Source organism: Acipenser ruthenus, chromosome 12 (genome assembly GCF_902713425.1).
Source record: "Acipenser ruthenus chromosome 12, fAciRut3.2 maternal haplotype, whole genome shotgun sequence".
Classification (NCBI taxonomy): Eukaryota; Metazoa; Chordata; class Actinopteri; order Acipenseriformes; family Acipenseridae; genus Acipenser; species Acipenser ruthenus.
This window is the reverse complement of record NC_081200.1, coordinates 38,234,522-38,257,031: the sequence shown is the minus strand read 5'-3', so window position 1 is coordinate 38,257,031 and position 22,510 is coordinate 38,234,522. Positions and strand designations below refer to the sequence as shown.

Genomic DNA, 22,510 nt, shown 5'->3' with positions numbered 1-22,510 from the left:
CAGCTTTTTTTGTATTGTTATAAAACATGTTACCTATTTTTCAAACTGGTTTTATCTAGAAAATGTTTGGGTAAAATGTTTCAGTCCTGTCATGCTGGATTTTAATATTGTAGTTTTTGCAGTGCTTGCTAATGCCATCTTGTGATTCGATACCAGTGAATGCATGCTTACTCTACTACTCAAGCTACAAACTTTTTTTTTTTTTTTTTTTATAGTGTTGAAGTTATAATTATGATCTGCTAGTTCAGCCTATTGAACTATGAAGTTTTAAAATATCGAACTGCTACATTTTTGTTACATTTAGATGGAAAGCTATGCAGTTTATAGATAATTAAATAGGTTTCAGGCTTAGAAGCTTTGTGGCTTCTCACAAATATGAATAAACTGCTTGTTTGGCCTCCGTCCAGATGGAACAGTGTTCTAGAATATGGTTGGTATTTATTCCCCACCAAATAGGATTTAAAACTCTTAAACAGAAGCCAACAGAAAAATTTGTGAAACCTATAATTACGTTATTATCGTCAGTGAGGACGGCTGCTCTGGACACCTAATGATTGTGGAGCCGATAGACGACCCAAAGCTAGGGGTCAGAGCAAGGTAGTAAAATGACAGGTTATCCAGGTTACAGTGTCATCAGGGGGTGGTGTTGTGAGACTGCACGTAGAAGTGACCTGGCGTTTGACTCCTTGCTCTTTTCATGATCGCCGTTTACAAGACGAATTAGAGATATCACAAAAGGGGGTTTTCTCCTGGGATGCGGTGTGAGGAAATCTGAAATTAGAGGATGGAATGAGGAAGGACTGCCTCTCACTCTTCCCTCTGTGGTTTGGATCGATGGAAGTAACAGAGACCGACAAAACAAAAGGAATAGCACAGGAACAATACATAACAGGAAAAACAAACAAACATGAAGCCACAGTGCATAGTTCTTGGACTAAGACATTGTAACTTTGCCCTAGGGAAAAAAGAATTAATAGAACAACAACAAACTGGAGAATAAATGGAGAGAATGGCATTATTATGGAGGGGCAAAAACAAGACTTTTAAAGTCATTGTGATCCAATGTAATAAGTACTAACTATAACCTAACCACGTTTTTTCAATGGCAGGCCAGTTAATACTGTAGATTATTAATACATTGTATTCTTATATTATTTGTAGTATTTAAAACATTCACAATCGAGAGAAGCTACAATGAGAATGTTTCCAGGTAGATATTACGAGCATTAAGGGCACTGTGTTCCCTTTAAGTTCTTTAAATGTAGTTTTCTATTGTGAGGTTCCCCATCAGCATGGAGCCTCTGGTACGTAGTTGTAATTGATGGGGTAGTTTTGTTTAATCAGTGGTTGCTCTGCCTCTGACATGAGACTGCCATTTGTTCATGGAACACCAGAGGGCACCAGTGTGCTCTCTAATATGTAAAAATCCAGAGCCAGTAATAAATATGGCACCTACAGTAGTAATAGGGATACTGAAGCAGGAGATGCTTAATTGATTATCATTGTTTGCTATCAGATTTTGCTTCTAATGACTATAGACCATAGTTTAGATAAATGTTTCCAATGAGGAGCTTCAGTCTTTACAACACTTTGAGCTTAAGTATATGTATCTATGTTTCAGTGGTTTTAAAGTTTTTAGTGCATGTGCACAAATCTATATTAGGGGTGTTACAAGACTAGGACCGGCCAATGGTTCTTTTGTGCTCAGTAGTAAATGTTTTTTATAACATGTGTTTCTTTCAAAACTGCACATTTCACACTGTATATAATGAATGGATGTGCGTTGGGGAGAATTTCTTTGGAACTATTTTGTCAGCTACAATTACTTTAATTCACATTTTCAGTGAAAAACTGAACTATATTGTTAATGAAGATTTTTAACAACCATCCTAAACTTAAAGCAAGAGATTTGTTTTTGCAAATATATTATTTTGTCACTAGAATAGTGACAAAATAATAATAGAAACTTAATATTTAACTTAAACCCTAAGTAAATATAAATTTTGCATGCATTTCCACCTGCTATTAAGAACTGAATTGTAAGGTTGTTGTGTCATACAAGCAAAGACCTATAACTTGAGGAAGCACATCAAATAATTTTAAGCAGTGAAGACATGTAGGCCTATGCCTTCATTCTGAGTCAATGTCGACATTATAAAATATATATATATAATTTATTTGAGAAATGCTTTGTTCAATCCTGTCTGCCTTTGAAGATTGGATTAGAATGGTCTGTCATGTGAACTGAAAACCTATTTATTGAACTCGGGAACATTCTTTGGCTTCCAGTCTTCCCAACAATGCCTCTAGCAGTAACTTGAACACGTGCACAAAAGTTAGCTCTCTGTTGTCACGTGTTCAAGTTATTGCTGGAGGCACTAACTCAATAATTATAAAACAGGTAATGAAACTATCCATGCCTATTGGCCCTTTCCCACTTAGGTTTTGAAATTCCTCATCTTTGCAAAAAGATTCTCTTAAAATTGTGATTAACCATTTGTAAAAAAAAAAAAAAAAAAAAAAAAAAAAGGTAACTGTTGCCAGTTTTGGTTAAAGTAAAACTTTTTTATGTAGGAAAGCAGGTACAAAAAATGCAAAGGTTATTTTAAGTATTGCAAAGTTATTCGTTAGTAGATGTGTAGCATTATCAGATGTATATTCCTTTCACAACAGTGCAAATTGCAGTAATCCTGTCATAACTCTGGTCCATGATATTTATTATTATTATTATTATTATTTATTTCTTAGCAGACGCCCTTATCCAGGGCGACTTACAATTGTTACAAGATATCACATTATTTTTACATACAATTACATTATTTTTTTACATACAATTCCCCATTTATACAGTTGGGTTTTTACTGGAGCAATCTAGGTAAAGTACCTTGCTCAAGGGTACAGCAGCAGTGTCCCCCACTGGGGATTGAACCCACAACCCTCTGGTCAAGAGACCAGAGCCCTAACCACTACTCCACACTGCTGCCCACAATTTGCATGTGCAGCTTACAGAGATTTGAGTTTAAACATGCATTATTGATTAATGCTGTAGACTAACTAGCATGCAAGGATCAAATTAAAATAACCCACATTCTTTGATGAAGAACGTATAGACTGCAGCTGAGATGAAGCCAATAGAGTACAAAGGCCGTCTCTTGCATTTGTTCTTGTAGACCGAGGCAATGATTTTGAGCCATCTTCATTCAAGGAGAGGTATAACAAAACCCAATACTGACACTTTGAGGGAAAACAACTTACTTACAACAAAACTATAAACTATGTATTCCTAAGGCCTTTTTTTAATTTTTAACAACCTTCCTCTAGAGTCTAGAGTATTAAAACATAAAACATTCCCCTACACTCTTTAGTTTATTTAGAAATGCTACAGTTGTAAATTATATTTAACAGTATAGTATAAATTTTGACAGTCAGAAACCCTGGTACTTCATTGAGGCCATTCTGGGTCAGTACATGTACAAGGTATTTTATATTGAATACAAATTCTAAACTACATTTAATTAACACAGTTAACTGTATATAGATGTATACATATACACGGTGATACATAAACAACACATCCATATCAAAAAACAAAACGTGATTACATTTTCCAGTGTCTCATGTGATGATTGCACAATCTGTCTTAATTGTGTCTTGTAATTTGTCCTGGGGTCGTCTGTGCACCTATGATTGAGTATTAATGCCTTGTATATTGAACAAAAAAAAGACTTGTAGCAATACTGAAGGAGAATTATGGCATTACATTTACAATACCAAGCACTGAATTTCAACTAGCATATCTGTGTGCATCTTATTGGCTATCTTGTTCTTTCTATCATGTTGTCTGCAGTGGTGGCAGATACAGCTCTTCTCCACGAACACTGCATTACATACTTAGAAATATATATGTATACACACACACTATTATTGTCGACTTAGTCTATTACCCTAGGTGCTTATTGATGTGCTAGGATTAAATGCACATCTGAATCATAACTCATCCTGTCCTTGAAATTCTGCAAACACTGATGTTGGACCATGAGAAACATCCTCTGGGGGTGTCCTGGTTAGTTAAAAGGTTGATGAACTGTCTGAATTACTGGTGAAGAACAGATCCCCAGGGTTGCTTTATTTTTCAACTAATGTGCTGTTGATGCAGACTAGCAAGTAATTGGCTACTTTACTTGTTAGTTATTGTTGTGGGATGTACAATGCATTTTAATGCTTTGTTCAATAAGTAGCTTAAAATATCAGAGGGGTTCTGTGACTGACAGCCGACTTGCATTGTCCAATTGGATCTGCTGTTATTGTAAAATCAGTTTCAAGTCAGCAATGTATTCCGGTCACTCGTTTCTACTGGATTATTGCAGCACAGAGTAGTGCACTAGAACTCTTTTAATACAATATCTACAAATTAGCATGCAAATCTTCTTTTAATTTACAACCAAGCTTGTTTGAAATGGCTGTCTAGCATTCTGTTCAGTGCGAACTGTTTTTGAACCTCAATTCAGTTTCCAGTCATAAAAATAAATTTTGTGAAGCTCAGTATTGCACAGCAGGGTTTTTTCCATCGCACTGAGGTTAGTAGCGGCTCTTAGTAAATCATTTTTAAACAGTAATAAGAATACTTTGAACAAACGGCATTTGTATGCAACCAAGGCCAGGATCTTAAACATTTTGTGATTGGTTCAGCTACCTCAACGGGGTTGGGTGTGTGTACGTGCATGCAGTGTATGTGGGTCGTGTTCCTCAGCATGGTGGAACCATTGAAGTTAGCATTCCCACACAATAATGCCTAATTCTATATATATTAATTTAACTAGGCTAGCCTAGGTACTAAATAAAACTACTGTAACAGTCTCAGCTGTCAGCACAGAATGTAACACATTAATGTAGTGGTGTTTAGTAAACAGTCCAAAAACAATCACATTCTTCTGAATTTGGAAGATGTTTAATTTAAGAACAAAAGCTTTTACACTCGTTTAGTTACAGACCATCTGCAATGCCCCAAAGTATACAGCATATTGGGTAATATACATGCAGCAATGTGATCTCCAAGTACCAATGGATACATTTATTATAATTAGTTTAACAGGTTATGTCATTTTTTGGCTAATTATTAAATCTTCAGCCCCAGTCTTTTAAAGATCAATGAAATAAAACATCACAGCAGCAGGCAGTGACATTTGTTCCCTTGGTAACAGGAAGATCTGACAATCTGATCTATCAGACTTTCACAATTTCTCCTCCCCCAGGGGGAAGTACATGTGGTTTACTTAAGCATCCCTGCAACTACTACTGTTAACATCTATAAACCATTTCAGCTGGCAACTTCATATTTTCAGTGTTCCAGAAACTCCTCGAGCAAAATCTATTGCTAGCCTTCACTTTGACCTGTGACTGTGAATTTACTGTATGGATAATAATGTCCTAATCCTTTGAGATACAGACTTTATACTCTGACAAAAGGAGAAATGTCAATTTAGCCAGTGAGGCAGTTCTAAAGTTGATGTATCTTCCAAAAAAAATAAAAATAATAATGAATAGGCTAAAATAAGGCATCATCCCAAAATGAACAGATGAAAAACAGATGAACAAATGCAAAGTTAGAAGATTATCTTTATTACTTCGTCACTCGTTCTGCTCCAATCTCGTGCTCTTTCTTCGCTCACTCTTGCGCTACGGAACAGAATCCTCAGGTGGCAGTGCACAGGACATCAGGCTACACACACCTCTGAAAGGTTTACTGTGTCACCCTCACTAACGTGCACCTACCTGATGGTATTGTTACAGTTAGAGTCAACAGTGAGACCCAACAAAATTCCTTTTCCAACATCCATTACAAATCGGTACAGAAGGCTTTTTGACTACAAACAGTCATTTGTTTTATTGCGAAACTATAAACGGCTGTCATATGGCATTTTAACCACTTAATTTACATGTTTCAGAAATGTAAAAAAAAAAAAAAAACCCTGATTAATAACAATGATTGAAAATCATTAGATTATTGCCGCAGAACTTATACGCGGTCTAACTTTTCACTCAGGAATTCCTCTACGCTGTCGGTGTTCCACTTGAGGATGCTTAACTCTTCAGCGATGTTCCCGTTATCGTCCAGTAGCTTTAGAACAGGATCAGAGCCACGCACATACTGAAAGGGAAGGGAAAAAAACTTACTTTACAAACTGCCATTTTTACATAGAAAACATCAACCTGTTAACATTTTCTAATCGTAAAATCTGAAGGGAAAATTTAAAGAATTGAAGGGTGGCTGTAGTTGTTGGTTTTGGCTCTTAAGATCTGAGTGTAATTGAGACCCAATAAAGGCATGCAATGTTATTATTAGTTGTTAGAAACCTGCAAATCTTACAACCACACCATGTTCTTCTCCATGCTCTAACCAGTGTTACCTGCTGAGTTTCAGCCTCTAAATATTTCACTTTTTTCTACTGTTGGTGATTCTGTATTGCCTATTTCATCAAACTCCTAATCAGTGCTTATGCAAACAGAATTTGCAATTATTTTATAAGCCTATGAGTTTTGTTCAATTTACCTTGCTTAATTGAATGAAGTACCTAATCTGCTTTCCCCATCATTCTATTTCAAGCATAGGAATGAAGACAGAAACTAGAACAGCTTCTACATATACTGCCTTTGAAATAAAAATGCCAGAGAATTCGATGAGGAATGGCCTGTAATGTTATTCACTATTAATATTCTTACAACAGTTTGAGCTTCAGCCAAGTGCTTTTACCAAAGTAATTATTGTTATCATGCTTTTCCACCTTCTTCAATTAAGAGCTTGGGTAATTTGCATTGCCATGCAATTTTTTATTGACAATTAATTTCTGTGGAATGCTTACATCAAAACCGGAAAGGATTATTTTTATTTTTTTTACATCAAAATCTAACAGATTACAAACACTTACTCCAGCTATTTAAATAAACCCAATCGCTGCACATCTCTCATGCCCGACTGCCTTTTTGAATTCTCAAGTGCAAACCCATCCTTCACTGTCTCCTTAATGAGCCGCTCTGGCTCTGAACGAAACGCACAAGTGAGTGCGGACTGTTCCAATAGCTACATCCTATACTCTTTCACTGGTTACTAGAAGCCACTGTTTTTCTTACAGTTGTCTTCAAAACAGTGGGGTCTACTCCACCGATCCACGGCAGATATTCAAACTGCTGCTGTTAAACTCGATAGCCCTGATTTTCACGAGACCTCGTTCCAATGTATTTTTTTGTCTTTAGTGATGTTAACAGGAGATCAATAAGTGACGCCTGGTGGGAAACACAAGAGCGGTTCATATAGAGTTCAAATCTATAAAGATCAATTAAAATAGATTTGAAACATAGGACTCCAATGTATGTGATGCAAGCATACGCAAAATGCCTAAAATGTCTCAAATCTCCAACACATTTAATCCAAATGAAAATACTTTAATCCCACCACTACTCTGTCTACATCTGTACTTGGTTTGTTTTTTTAATAAATCTGTATGTAACAAACAGTCTTACAATAGAATATCTAAATCTTTTAGTTTTTTTTCTTGGAATTTTCTTTTTTTTCTTTGGCACATCAACTTGTGTTTATATCAGAACGTCAAACTAGAGCAAGTTTCGTATAGCCTGCAAGCAAACCTATCAAATTCTGTTTGAAACAGAAAACAAAAACAGAAGCCTCTCACAGCTCTCTAGTTTCTCTCCATTCAAAGAACAAAAAATCTTAGAAATTATTGGCAGGAGGACCTGGGTGTGATGCTAAAGGAACCAGCATGCTAGAACTTGCTGTTTAAACCAGTCTAGAAGTCATTCTCGCAGGGCAGTGATAAATAGGGGGTTGAAATAATTCAGATATTAAAGAGGTAGAATAATGGCGAGACCATGTCAGATGTGCTTTGTCTTCACTGTTTGGCCTGGAGCCCAGTCTTCAATCCCAAAAGGGAGTCAGTGGATTAAACTGGGCTAAGCCTCAAACGGTGGTAGAGGTGAGTGCCAATTATTTTTTTGGTCGACGGAATTGCCCAATCTTACAACCACACAGCTTCATGGAAAAAAAAAAAAAAAATGAAATAAATAAATACATTCTTACCTTAATCTGCAGGCCCTTGAACATTTTAGGTTTGTCGCTCCTGACAAAAGCTGCAGGAAAGACAAATAATTAAAAGAACATGAATGTTGTTAAGCTTTAGGAGAATGGCAAGTATCTGCTCAGTTGAGTTTTACTTGACCAAGTTCCACCTGCTGAAGTGAGGAGTGCACACATTGGAATCTGGTGCAGCTCTTTGTCCCAATAGTATTGTGTGATGTGTCTTTTGGGACTGGGAACCTCATTATTCCTACACTGAACTACCCTCACTGGAACAAAATGAATTGATCAATCCTTACTACAATTTCTAGGAGATAGGAAATGCAATAGCAGAAAATGGAAATATTTACATCAAAATATAAATCTGCCAGGAGAATACTAGTGTGAGCAGTTCACTGGTTTCATAAAAAAAGGTTTTGCCAACTATATGCCCTTGATTTGCACTGAAATCAACATGGAGTTAAACTATGTAATGTTCTCATACACTGGTTTATTAAAGAAACAGCAATTCAAATAGACATACTGTACTATACAGATGATAAGCAAATAGTAAACTTGCACCAAAATCTAGTGTCTTCCATTTGTTTTGGATTAACCAGACAAAATGCAAATGTGTGCAGAGGCAACAAAAAGATTACTTAATACTATCCAGTGCCTGAGGATATCAAATTTACGATGCTGGGAGACAATCAATTTCAGATTCAAGTTAGAAATACCAGCTTTTGATGGAATTATTTAATGTATTGTGGACCAGAATAAAATTTGATTAAACTGCCATGCTGTATTAAGGGGTAACTTAAAAGGTGATTAGAATAGAAAAAGACTTAATTAATTTCACTTTCCCTAGGTGGATTGTAGTTCTGGCAAACTTCTCACTTGAATATTCCTGACCGACAGCTCACAGGATAAAGAAGTCCTCAATTCATTTCACACTATACAGGCAGCCTCATGTCTTTTAATCATGACCTATAGAGATTTAATCTCCATGCTCCTCAAATCTCTGGAAAGTGGATGAGAGACTGTAAAGAGATTCTATTTTGTAGCAGCTCTAATGGTGGATTTGTGATATGGATACATTTCAACTAAGAAGCAGACTCAGGCCAAGGTAACTAATTATATGTACTGTAGGTCTCCAATTATTTAAATCGACTTTCCTTAGCTTGAATAACCTGGTAACCGCGAGGCGAAAGGTATTGCAATTCACTCTCAAGCCACACCATTATTCTCATGGCCTTGAGGGAACCGTCCTAGGGGAAAATGGGAGTATTTTTTTGGATCCACCAGTAAATACAAGGTATTACAATGGTCAATGTCCTTATAAATCTGACATTGACCACTGAGCAACTTCTAGGTCATACAGGCGAATTGACCTCATTCCATTCTAAAAATGACCACTAGAATGTGAAATGCAATTTTGTGTGTGTGTGTTTACTCTGTTCTCTGAAAATCCATTATCCAGTTTAATGACAGTCTAGGAATCCTGCTGCAAATTACAAGGTTGGAAACAGACATGCAATTCAACAACAAAGTATGTGAGCACAGAATGTAAAGAGGCTTAGAATCGTGAATGAATAATCCTGGCCTACTATCTGCCACATCAACAAGCTGTCCAGAACAAATAAGAGCTGCCACTCACAGTGCACCTTGTAGTGATGTTACGATGACTAGGTGACAGTTCATTTAAATCACAGTCAGCACTCAAATGGAATTGAGCTCTCTGCAAAAACACATAACCTACCGGAAAATGGTCAGTCACATGCAAGCTTCACAAATTACCCCTAGATCTTGAGAAATGCTATTTCTCCAGAGGTCCATTAATATCAGTCATCACTTCAAGTAAAAATAAGATTTTGTTTGGCCACTTAACATAACTGGTTTCAATTTCCAACAAGCTCCAATTTCATTTCGTATAAAGATTAAATCAAGTGTAGATTGTATAAAGTATCATGCATGTGTGACTTTAAAAAAAGAACAAAAAATATTTATCATCCAAGTAGGACTTTTAAATTGAAGCCTTCAGCCCCAGTTTTTTGTTTCGGTTCTGATGATTGCAGTAAGTTTCTTGGTTTAATAGTGTTCCACAAATACAGCTTGGAGAGGCTGGGCATCTCAACTAGTTCTATCTATGTTGAATGTTTAAACCACTTACTTACAAGTGACTTCAGCTGACAATGTTCACATAAATGCATGTAAAAGGCGACATTTCTATATAGCGAATGTTGTTAAGATCTGCGTACATTTTTTTAAAACAAACCAAATCAATATTATATAACATCAGAGGACTGAAGGTGAGCAAACAAGCAAATCCGTGTTAGTCCAACACAAAGACGACACATGGGAGCTTGGGTTGCCTTTTTTTCGCATGAAGTCGGCAGGAAAATGTATCCTAATGGATGCCCATCAGACACAGGAGTCAGATTGGAGTGAAGGTTTGTGCCAAGAGGATTACCAATGACAAGTTACACAGTTCAATACGGCCTAAAAATACCAAGAGCATTTGACCTTCATACAATCTTGCTTTCATAGTACAGACATGACAGCTATGTCCAAAGGCAAAAGGGAAAAAATAAAACTACCCCCTCCCCAGAACACACCAGCCTTGGCTTTTGAATTACAAGTTGAATCACCAGCTAAGCAAAATGTCATCTGTGGATATAATTTGTGCAGTGTCTTTGAGTACATTTCTACCCCTGGTGAGAACTGAAGGGGCTTTCTTTCTATTTTGTTATTGTGTATTGTCAGATTTTAAAACTAGTAAGGTAAATACTGCTGATATTTTGCAACATTGATTTTGTCTCTAGGTGTGTAATATACACATATATATGCACACATTATATATATATATATATATATATATATATATATATATATATATATATATATATATATATATATATATATATATATACACACACACACAAACTGAGCCAGGTTTGAAATTGCTGGCTGTGAGCATCCAAGACGGCGAGCCACAGTACGCTGCTCTAGTCCAGTCTCCAACGTGCCGATTGCACAAAGGCGCTAGTCTCTTGACGTGGCATATTGTTTTTTTTTCTGATCTTCTTTATTGCTTTTATTCAAGCTTGCAATTCAACAGCTGAAATCACTCCATATCCAGTGTCCAATCAATTGTCTCACTAATTAGGTGATTAAGTGCATATGCGTCAGTCAGAGTCACTCAAGCGTGTCATGGTCAAGGATGAATGATCGAGTGATTAAAAAGAAACCAATCATTTATATACCTTATTTTTTTCGTAAATAAATGTGTTATAATAGTGATACGTTTCTTTTGATGCTCGTGTATATATATATATATATATATATATATATATATATATATATATATATATATACACACACACACACACACACACATACATACAGTCTAAAACATCTTATACCGTAATGAACACTTGTGATTTTATGTTGCTTTAAAATGATTTAAACCCTTTAAAAACACAAGTTTGTAATTTGTAGTGTGCAGTTTTCTATCCAGGATCAGAGTTTATTTGTACTCTTGGGTATAATCACTGACAAATAAAATGTACTTACCCTGGACTTGAGGGAACCTCCCCAACTTTCATCCACAGACTTCCAGAATAGCCCCAGCGTAGTTCTGCCGAAAGGAAACAAAGTAAGTATTTTTGTTTGTAAAAAACAATTTCTGCAATCCAATTTAGTTACCTTTAAAAACAAAATCAAGTGGATCATCAGGTATTACTTGCTTTGGACAAGATTATGGTTCACATTTTGTTAGATGTGGACTATGTCATGGATTTTAAAAAGAGCAAGGCACATACCCGGTGTTGATTTTAAACAAAATCAAATACATATCTTCACTTTATTATGGGGACAGGGATTCTTAGATCCAGATGGATTTACCTTTGAAGTCCAACCTAAAGCATTACAAGTCTCATTAGAAAGATTCTTCAACAAAAAGTTACTGCAAACATGTCTTTGCATTGTACTGTATTAGTCATCATCCAGAAATATCTTGAGCAGTTATATTCACATTAACCCAATATTGCCTTCTCAAAGTGAATTATACAGTGTATGCCAGTTAAAGAAAAATGATACCCAACTGCCAAGGCCCAGCATTAGGGCTAAAGAGCCACTTATTTGTTAACAGGAGATGCACCTTCTGTACTGTACAGCATAACTGAAACCAACTGTGCAATAAACGCTTAATAGCTAAATCCTTAAGTGAAAATATAATCTCTCAAAATAAATAAATGCATCATTATATTCCATGATTACTAGTAAACGCACATCAACGGAATAAATAAAACTACTTGCTAATTTGGTTCCCTGTGGTTTCAGACCAGAATACTGTACCAAAATTGTATTTAAAAAAGCATGGCGATTGCTTGCAAAAAATTGGATGGATACATCTGGGAATGACTAGATAAAGGCAGCACTGTGTGATTCAAATGGGAGTCCTTCACTACACTAGAGTATTAAGCCGTTATTTGGGGTTTAATAAATGTTAGCAATTTGAAACAGCTGACTGACTTAATGGGTCAGGCCATGGCACTTGTCTGTACTTAAAAGTTTAAACATTTATAAGATGCAGTTCCAGACATTAATTATTCATAAAAGGTGTTACTAGATGTGTAGCGCAGTTTATGTTTTCAAAATCACACAACACTCCACCTGCATGTTTTCATTGCAAAATATTTGTGTCATTCAATAACAGTGCATAGTACACAAAACTTGTGGGAACATATCCATGTGGTTCTACACAAATAAAACTATGAAAGTAATGTCCTGCAAACGTTATTCTTCATCTCATAGTTGAGACCTAGCAAAAGTAATACTTTATATATATATAAAAAATAAAAATAAAAAAATCAGTAGAACATATATTAACTACAATGCTATGTGGTCTTTATTTAATTAAAACGGGATTATAAACAGTAGGATTATAAACATCTGGGGTATAATTATGCCTAACTGTTTTGCTACAAAGGCATTACAATTCTCATAAGGTGAAACAGTGCAGTTTCTGTGCTGCTTCTCACTGGAAGGAAGGAGACAAAGTTCATTAGTGAAATCTATAACACTGAACACAAGCTACTTTTGTTTGCAGTATTGGTTTCTTCCTGCCTACTGAGTATTGCACAATGCCCCAGTTGTTAACTTGTGCTGTCAAAGCTGCTCAGCACAAATTACAATTGAAAAATGGCACCTAGCATATGTGTCACCTCATTGCGAGCAATCCCAAACCACACAGAGTACTGTTTGATACTTCTATAATTCAAACCAAGACCTCTGGAACTCAAAAATGATGCCTCCAATCTATCACACAGCATACTGTACATATACCAATTACATTCAATAAAGTCTTGATAATTGGAAATTGAAGCTAAAATGCCCTTGTGAAGAACATCGAAGACTAAAGGTTACACTCCTTACAATGTAGTGAGCCAAGCATGTATACAACAAAACATTGTGTAAACTAGATGAAAAACTACTGCTGAAGATCCACATTTGTCAAAACATGGATCTTTAAAGTACAGAGCAGAAAATTCAATACCATGCCAAAATATTGTATACCAACACTGTACAAAGATTTTATCCAAACCAACTCCATTGAACAATTTAATAAAAGTATCACTGTTAAATAACTTAAAAGTAAAAGAATATATAAAGCTTTATGTACTCAACACACCTACATACTGTAAAATGACACGCTGTCACTATAAGATACATATTTGCAACTGAAATGCAGATAAAACTGTTCTGATCAGTCAAAGATCAGCAATTATCTTTTTCAATGCCACACTCTTTTCACAGTGGTGTCGTGCAAGAGTTGACACAGCAAATGTTACAAATAAAATCTTCAAATAAATAAATCAGATTTATGAGATTCAATTCAAGTGCACCTGGTAGGAAAAACCACTTAAGGAAAGTTTAAAATTTACTGAAGATTTTAAATACCCACAGAACTGCTGTTAATGAAATTTATAAAGTGTAACACAAATGCTTGACAACTACATCTATTACTCGCTCAGACTTAAAAACGTGTTCTCTGGCAAATAAAACAAAAAATCCTTAGACCAAAGTTTAATTGTCAGCGAGCAAGAACTCACCTTTAACCAATAAAACAGAGTAAAGCTGGCTAATAGCAGTGCGGGAACACACTGTACTCAAAAGGTATTTGCGCCATAAGTCTGGAAGTTCCAATGCTGAATTATTGTGAGTTCATTTTTACTGTAGGAAAGGGGAATGGAGATATTTGGATTGACAGTCTTTGAATTAAGCACTATACTGTTTAAGAGAAAACTACTACGGATTTTGTTTCTAGATAAAATATTTCATGACCCTCCCCCCAACGTGGAAATATAAGACTGAACCCTGTGGAATCGATTGGGTTACAGGTAAGTGATATTTCAGGAATAAATAGGATTTCACATAAGCCTGGACATAACAGCACTAGAGACCATTCAAAAACACAGACTCAAATCTTGTGTGCATTATTTATTTATTTTTTTACAATAATAGAGCATTAATATTCTATAGGGAAAATGTAGGACTCCTTTTGACGTCCGTAACATTGCCATTACTAAAGCAATAACGCAATAAAGTTGAATCACAAAATGTTAAGGTGATCCGCACATCTGGAAAAACACATAAAATTGTCTCCTAATGCCAATTGCAATTTTTTATTTACCTGTCGTTAGTCACGAACATATGCTACTGCTCACACTCGTTTGTAACAATCAGGCAAAATGGAGAGCTGGTAGACATCAGTTCACGGAAGAGAGGAAGCTATTTTAAGCAACTGCAAAATGTGGACAATTTCTTCTGCTACCGCAATTTCACGCACAGTTAGCCTCACCTCCAGCTCATCCTTCTTTGTTTTACACAGTGGCAGCGGACACTATGGATCTCAAAGCCTTCTGTTCAAAAGGGATATGCATTGCAATCGATATGGCTGCTGTAAGAAATATTTCCCATGGCAATCAGAAGAAAACTAAAAACACAAAACAAGAAAAATTCTAAAAGGATTAAATCTGCAAAAAACCTAATCAAGTTTTTCATAATAAGCAATTATTCATTTGGAAAAACCACACCTCCAGATTGCCACACAAGCATTTTTGCACAATGGGATCTTCCAAGAGCCTACAGCAGTGCATTACCCCAGTGTGCCAAAAGTAAACCTTCTTCCTGAGCGTCAGCATGATTTTTCATGTGAAAGGCCACCCCGCAACCCCCCCAAAATCAAAATTAATTATGCACATCAGCAGGATAATATTTTTTATGGGCTTGTGATCCAATTACTGCAATGTACATAGCCAGCTTAAGTAAATACAGAGAAGCTATTAAACTGGGAAACAGTTTAATTAGTTAACTAGGACTGAATCTGGATTCTTGCATATCTGATCACCAGGCCCTTTCACATATGGCAGTAAAGGGTATTTGTTACATACTGTGGGTGCACGTAAGCTTTCAAAAGCCTAATTTAAGGCTTTCAAACAGTAAATTCAAGACTGGATAGCAAAATGCCATAATTACGCTTCCTTCAATATATAACACTTGTGTTGGCTGATCACCCTAAATTAATTAAATCTGCTGAAACTGATTGGGGACGTCCCAAACCTTTAATAGTTCAGCATTATTAAATTAGTCATTTAGCACAATGGTTCTCCAACTGGGGGGGCGCAGACTGTATCCTGGGGTGGGGGGGGTTAGAATGTTCAGGATTTTTTATTTTTAAATAAAAATAATGTGTCAGATGTCAAAGTGGATATGAGAATGGCAGTGATGAAGCCAATTTGTTTGAAAACATTAAAAGTAGACCCAGAGAGTTCCATCAATGGATTTAAAAAGTCTGGAATTAATGATGCGATCACAAACCTTAGGCAGTGTAAACTGCCCTGCTACTGTAGTAGGACTGTTCTTTTTTATGTTAAGCATTTTTTTTTAAAAGGGTTTAATTAAGTAACAGCCAAAATTGTTTGTGTCAGACTTGTTAGAAAGTCTGTAACAAAATGGCTGGTTGTTATTGTCGACACGTTGTAGACATGACTATTACTAAAGACACCCATCGTGCAGGTATCGTAAAACGTTAAAATAATAACAAAACAAAACTGAGCTGATTTTGCCAGTGCTTGCTAATCCATTAACCAGTTTGAAATTATTTCAAAGGAAATCAAAGCATTTTTGTTCTGGCTTTATTGTTAAAGTTTTCACACTTGGCTATGCTGTCCTACAATTTGTTTGTTTATTGTATTTATTTATATTTACTATTCAGTCACTTACATAACACAAGATGCCTTGCATTTTCAATTCAGCCAGTAGGCTAATTTCCATTGACAGTCCCCGGGAAGACATTGATGACAACTGTAATAAATCTCCATATTACCAATTACTGTATGACACTGTGATCATTCCACTGTGTTATGCTGTGAACCATAGCTAAGTTTTAAAACAGACAGCAAATGCTTATCGTAAAAGTATACCAGGACTTTAAAATTAAGGGGCGTAAGAACGATTAATACTGCAATTGATTTTTAGAAGGCCTTCTTTGATGTTCTCCAAGTCGCTGCAGTGACTTTTTTAGTGTTAAAACGAGTTACTATAAATGAGACACCGTTTTAGCAGACATAATTAAGTAAACATTTATTTGAATGTTTTTGGAATTAAAAGTATAAATGATAAACTGAGTGGCATTTTTCTTTGTGAACGTGCCAAGTGAAAAACTCAATTTCAAAAACTGTCAAAAGGTAGCAAATTTGCCAAACTTAATACTAGCCAAAAGTACCACACACAAAAGGAAGGGGGGCGAGGTCCAAAAAGTTTGAGAACCACTGATTTAGCAGACAATTTTAACCAAAGTGACTTACAAAGACTATGGGGTTAGCCTTGCATTATCACCAACTGCTGCTGTAGTCACTTACAATAGGACCTCGCTTTTACATCTCGTCCAAAGGACGGAGCACACGGAGGTTAAAATAAAGATACTTCTTATACAGGGCAAAACCAAATCGTGCTTATTCTTATGTAGTGCTGCATGAAATGATTAGCAATTTTGTGGATTAATTGATCTATTTCCTCCATTTGATAAATTGACAAAATATCACCCAATACAAATGCACTGTTAACTATACAAACTTTTTAATATTTATTAGTGCCATCAATATATTAAGTCTAATAGTGGTTTGAATAATCTATTGTAAATTTTCATTGATGACTATTTGCAATTAAGTTAAGAAATCTAATTATTCCAATTATATGAGTAACCGTACATCAATTTATCTTCATTGCAAGAGCAGAATGTATTGGAAGATACAGTGCCAAAAAAACTCATGACACTCTCCAAAGGGAGATAACCTAGACTTTAAAATTCTTTTGCTTACCTTCCGTAATAATAATAACAGCACTTGCAATATTCACTGCCCACCTCTCTTTTGACTAAGGGGAACTTTATTTGATTGCTACACCTTGACACTACAAGTTTCACTCTGTATTACTGGTGAGTCACTCATTAGATGAACAAAACTATAAAACACAATGGTAAAGGCTTAGATTTCCTCACATACCTTTCTGGTTTCAAGCTGGGCCTCTTCTTGGCAGCACTGTCTGCAGAAAGGATCCAGCTGGTTCAGATTGAACTGCCCAAGAAGGTCACAAGAACTACAGAGGAGGTTACTGGAAAAGCCAAGTTCTCTGCATGCCTCAGACGATAACTCTGAGCCGTAGGCCGATATCTTAATAAAACAAATCAAATATTTAATACACATATTACATACAGGTATTTATTTTCATACCAAGCATTTTTAAGAAGCATAATCTATCAAAAATCATTGCTACAAAAAAAAGTATCTAAAAAAGTCACCAAAGATACAAAATTGATTGACATTAGCTTGACTATAAATCGACCCAGTAAAATATATTGCACAAGTGGTCTTATATTGATTGGAACATAGACAACCACACGTCTCAAATATCAAAAAGCAGCAATTTTCTTTATTGAGAACGAAAGTTATAAGAATGCATTTGTAAGACTATCTACAGTACATTACTACCAAAAGTCAAGTGTTATTTGTGGTTTTAAAAGGACTATCTGGCATCCCAGACAATGAAATATACACTGTACAGGACTTCTTAAACCATAAGCAACATTTTCCATATCCTAAGTGGATCACTGAGTAATCATTTTTAACAGGCATTTTTTGAACATTAAGCAGATGTTTTAATAAGTGCTGCACATGGTAGGCAATAGCAGAAAGTAGCTACAATATTGTCCATTTACACAAAGAATTTTACACTTTTTTTTACAACAAAAGGTGATTTGATATGTATTCACCTTGTGAGAATCCCACAAGTTCATTTATTTTACATTACTATGCAACACACAATTGCACAGTGCAGTAGGTCCTCTCAGTTTGATAAAGAGACAAGAAGGCAATCACAACTGTAAACATAAAAACGTGTGACTTATTCATGTGGACAATAAAAGCATCTTTATCCCCCAGTTCCCCAGCCCCCCCAGCCCCCCCCTTTTTTTTTTTTTTTTTTACTTTAGTAGTCACCAATTCATTTTTTGTTATTTGCTCCCCAATTTAGTAGTGTCTAATTGTTTTTAGGCTCAGCTCACAGCTACAACCCTGTGCTGACTCAGGAGGGGCGAAGACGCACACACGCTGTCCTCCGAAGCGTGCGCCGTTAGCCGCCTGTCGGAGGACAATGCAGCCCTGGGCATCTTACAGGCAAGCCCACAGGCGCCCGGACAGACCACAAGGGTCGCTGGTGCACAGTGATGCCAAGCTATCAGTGCCACTTCGTTGCTTGAAATAAAACGTGTTCCTATGTGTGAGAATCATATGTACTGTATGTAAACCCATTCAGGACTATTTTTGTGCAATCATTTATTTTTTATCTATTTATCATTTTTGTGTTAATGATTTAATACTCAAATGTAAGGGGGTAATTTGAAGGTTAATTTCACACTAATGGTCTGTATATCACTTTCTTTAATGTGATTGGATATTAAATATTGATGCAATTAACACAATCTAAATCTTAATGAATACCATACTTTTTTTTAAAGCTTACACATTTGACAGTGATGAGGATTGTGAAAGAAAACAAACTATTCTTGGTTGCACACTGTAGAAACCTGTTGTATTTGGTAAAGTAATGCCTATAGGTGTTGCAGGAGTTCAGTTTTAATGGTTTACACTCCGTTGTACTGTACCAGACGTACTTGCAGTTAGACATGATTCTAAGACAGAGGTTTTCAATCACGTTCCTGGCAGGCTATTCCATTCCAGGTTTAACAGGTGAAATAATACAGGGTGACTAGAAAGCAAGTTCACCACATCAGTGATATGGTGCGTCGATGTGGTAAACTTACTTTCTAATCACCCTGTAAAAATGAACTATTTCAGGGTCTGGATAGAGGTTTAATTGGTTCAATTAAACAATTTAGAACAGGGGTGGAACAAAGACCAGGAGTGGAATGGACAACTATGGACACTCCTGTTCTAAGAGCTATATTGAGGCCACAGGGGTGCCTTCGTGGGGAAAGAGATAAAAATACAAAGAGAACAAAAGATTAGACTGGAACACACTCATACCATGTCTCTCTTTAAAGTATGAATGACTTCAAATACCATGTTAATGAGCACTATTATTATTTTAAAGATGCTGGCAATTGTTTCCAAATGATGTTGTTGCAATATTGAGTTGTATTCATTTTATCCAAATGGCTGTAGCCAAAAGCTTCCTAAAGGAACACGTTTTTGATTCAAGTGTTTAAAAACTCATAAAGAGTGATTTCCAGAGTCCTTAATGTTGATGTAACACACTTACTTATATGTAGAATAATATAATCACAGCTATGTAGATAGAAAAATAAACTGTAATCAAAAGACATTGGTAGCCTAATCATCTTCATGCAATATTGTAGGTGAAAGTAGTTTTATTTTCAATGTAATAAGAAACACCACAAAGTAACTGCCATGTGCTTATTGTAAATCCACAACATCTGCCCACTCTAGAATGGTTGAGGGAAACCCAAGCCATGTAAGAAATGCATAGAAGGCGCAAGAGGTTTTTTTTTTGAACAAGGAGCATGATTGTCTGGGATTCACTGTTCCTTGATTACAACAAATACGCCACCCCTTTCTTAAATGTGTATGCTCCGGTTATGCTGTAATGATGACAAGAACCCCAGCGACAGTATGCGCTTGTTCGGTTTCCTAAGAAGAGTTTGCATTTATTTACGTAACAGGGTCATACGTTCGTTTTGGCTACATCTGACTTAACGCTCATGCTTGAGAGTCTACACAGAACACTTTTAAGTCGGCTACCAACCCCTTACTTTGTTTGACCATTAATACACCAATTCATTTAATTGACGGCGACACAAACTTCCACAGGCATTAATCATTTAATATGTTCATATGACTGACATTTTATCGAAACTACAGCACAATTAAGATTCGATGTACTTTTCATAGATCCCGGCATTATGCATAAGAAAGGCATAATCATGTTTAACAACATAATTATGTAACACCGGTATAACCGAGCATCATAGCCACGTCACTGAATCCGAGCGGTACTGTCTGAAGCACTTTCGTTTTCACATAACCGGACTCCAGCATCGGGGCATCTAGTTATGATCAAATTTGAGGCTAGTGTTGGACACAGTATTGAATATCCTAAATGTGTTCTGTATGAATTGTAAAAGAAGAACTTCACAAATATTAAAAATATATATAATATTTACCGCTTGCAAAATAGGGAGCAGCCAATACAAATACACCTCACCCGCCATCTTGAACCACAACTCTGACGAGGTACAAAATCAGGGCCCTTAACAAAATGAAGGTGTCACCCACCACTGCCTGATTTTTTATTGTTTGTTAACCCTCGTCCTCTTTACCTAACATGTATTTCTCCCTACAAATTTGCCATTTTAAAAATCATATTCGTATAGAGGGTTGGTACTTTTTATTCCAATTTTAGAAATTACTGCCAACAGAACAACTACATCTTTATATATATATATATATATATATATATATATATATATATATATATATATATATATATATATATATAAGTAAGGATTAGTAATTTTAAATTCCGTACAACTGAAATATTTTGGATTTTCTAGTTGTGAATAAATAACTTCTAGTTCTTTTCAGATTTCAAACTGACATAACATGTTTCCTCTTAGAAGGTCCTACAAGTTGACGGATCTCTTCGAGTGGCGCTGTTAATAGCCATTCACTGGCAGGTATCGCTGACTGACATTTTAGTTAACGAATAAACACACAAAGCTTGTCCAGCGGCTTTACGTCGTTCCAATCGGCGCAGTAGAGAGGCGGGCGTTCAGGTTAGTCGGATCTGATTGTAGGAAGTCGCAAGTGATTCTACGCCTATTAGCAACGAGAGGTAGAGTGGATTGCATCTGAGGTGGGAGAGCTTGGTCTTGGTTAGCTAGTCTGAGATTGAGTCGGCGTTTCGTTCCATGCATATCCCAGTGAAATGAGCTGCTGGTCCGCATATGATACGCTCGATGCAGATTCTGCCCGTCAACATTGATTATTAAATACATTGTATTACCATTGTAGACTATTATTGTTAAACAGTAACGGGAGTCTTTGTCATATCATAAAAACATTGTTGTATTTTGATTTTTTTTTTTAAAACCCACCTTTTTATTTATATTTTATTCCATGATCGCGGTATGATTTGTCGTGATTTGATGGTTTGATGGGGCTTTTACGGATTATGATGCCTCCCAAGTTTCAGCTACTGGCGGTCTTGGCGTTTGGAGTGGCGATGCTTTTCCTGGAGAACCAAGTCCAGAAACTGGAGGAATCTCGGGGCAAGCTTGGTAAGCCTCTGAAAACGTGCATCGCATTGCACATCACGGTGCATCTTATACTATCTCTTGTCATTGCAAAAAATACGAACACCAGCAGGTCTGTGGCAGAAGGAAGGTTGCACATCAAAATAGATTTAATTTGTAATGCACGCACCGTATAGAAATGATGAAAATGTTATTTCGGTAAAGAAGGCCATCACAATGCATCTATCTATACACACGAAGACAGGGCTTCTTTTGATAAAGAAATACGCTGCATAGGTTATGCATCCAGTTCATAAACACACGCACAAAGAATGCACTGTATGTATATTGCTGTGGGAAATATGAAAGGGGTGGGGGCTGTCATGCCGATTTTGGAGAATAAACTAGCTATAAAACAAGGAACCGGTAGTTGCACGCTTCAGCCTGTTTACTAAACATTCATGTGGAATAGTAATAGTACGTGCTGGGGAGGGTACATAATTCATCGAAAGTTGCTTATGTTTTGGGGGGAGGGGGGTTGAAAAACAAAAAAACAAAAGTACTGTGTTGGTTCAGTGCCATCAGTACAGAATTTGTGTTAACATTTT

At 36.2% G+C, this 22,510-nt stretch overlaps 1 protein-coding gene and 1 pseudogene across 1 annotated transcript in view; one reads left to right on the top strand and one right to left on the bottom strand.

Moving 5' to 3' along the window:
* Nucleotides 1–5,598: 5,598 nt before the first annotated feature.
* On the bottom strand, nucleotides 5,599–20,957 carry LOC117417451 (selenoprotein F-like; annotated as a pseudogene).
* Nucleotides 20,958–21,475: 518 nt separating this feature from the next.
* The window catches only part of LOC117416556 (heparan sulfate 2-O-sulfotransferase 1-like), a 49,717-nt gene continuing 48,682 nt past the window's right edge, over nucleotides 21,476–22,510 (top strand). The window contains exon 1 of the mRNA XM_034027706.3: nucleotides 21,476–21,947. Coding sequence (XP_033883597.1) covers nucleotides 21,824–21,947 — 124 coding nt within the window. The 5' untranslated portion in view covers nucleotides 21,476–21,823. The remainder of the gene's footprint in view (nucleotides 21,948–22,510) is intronic.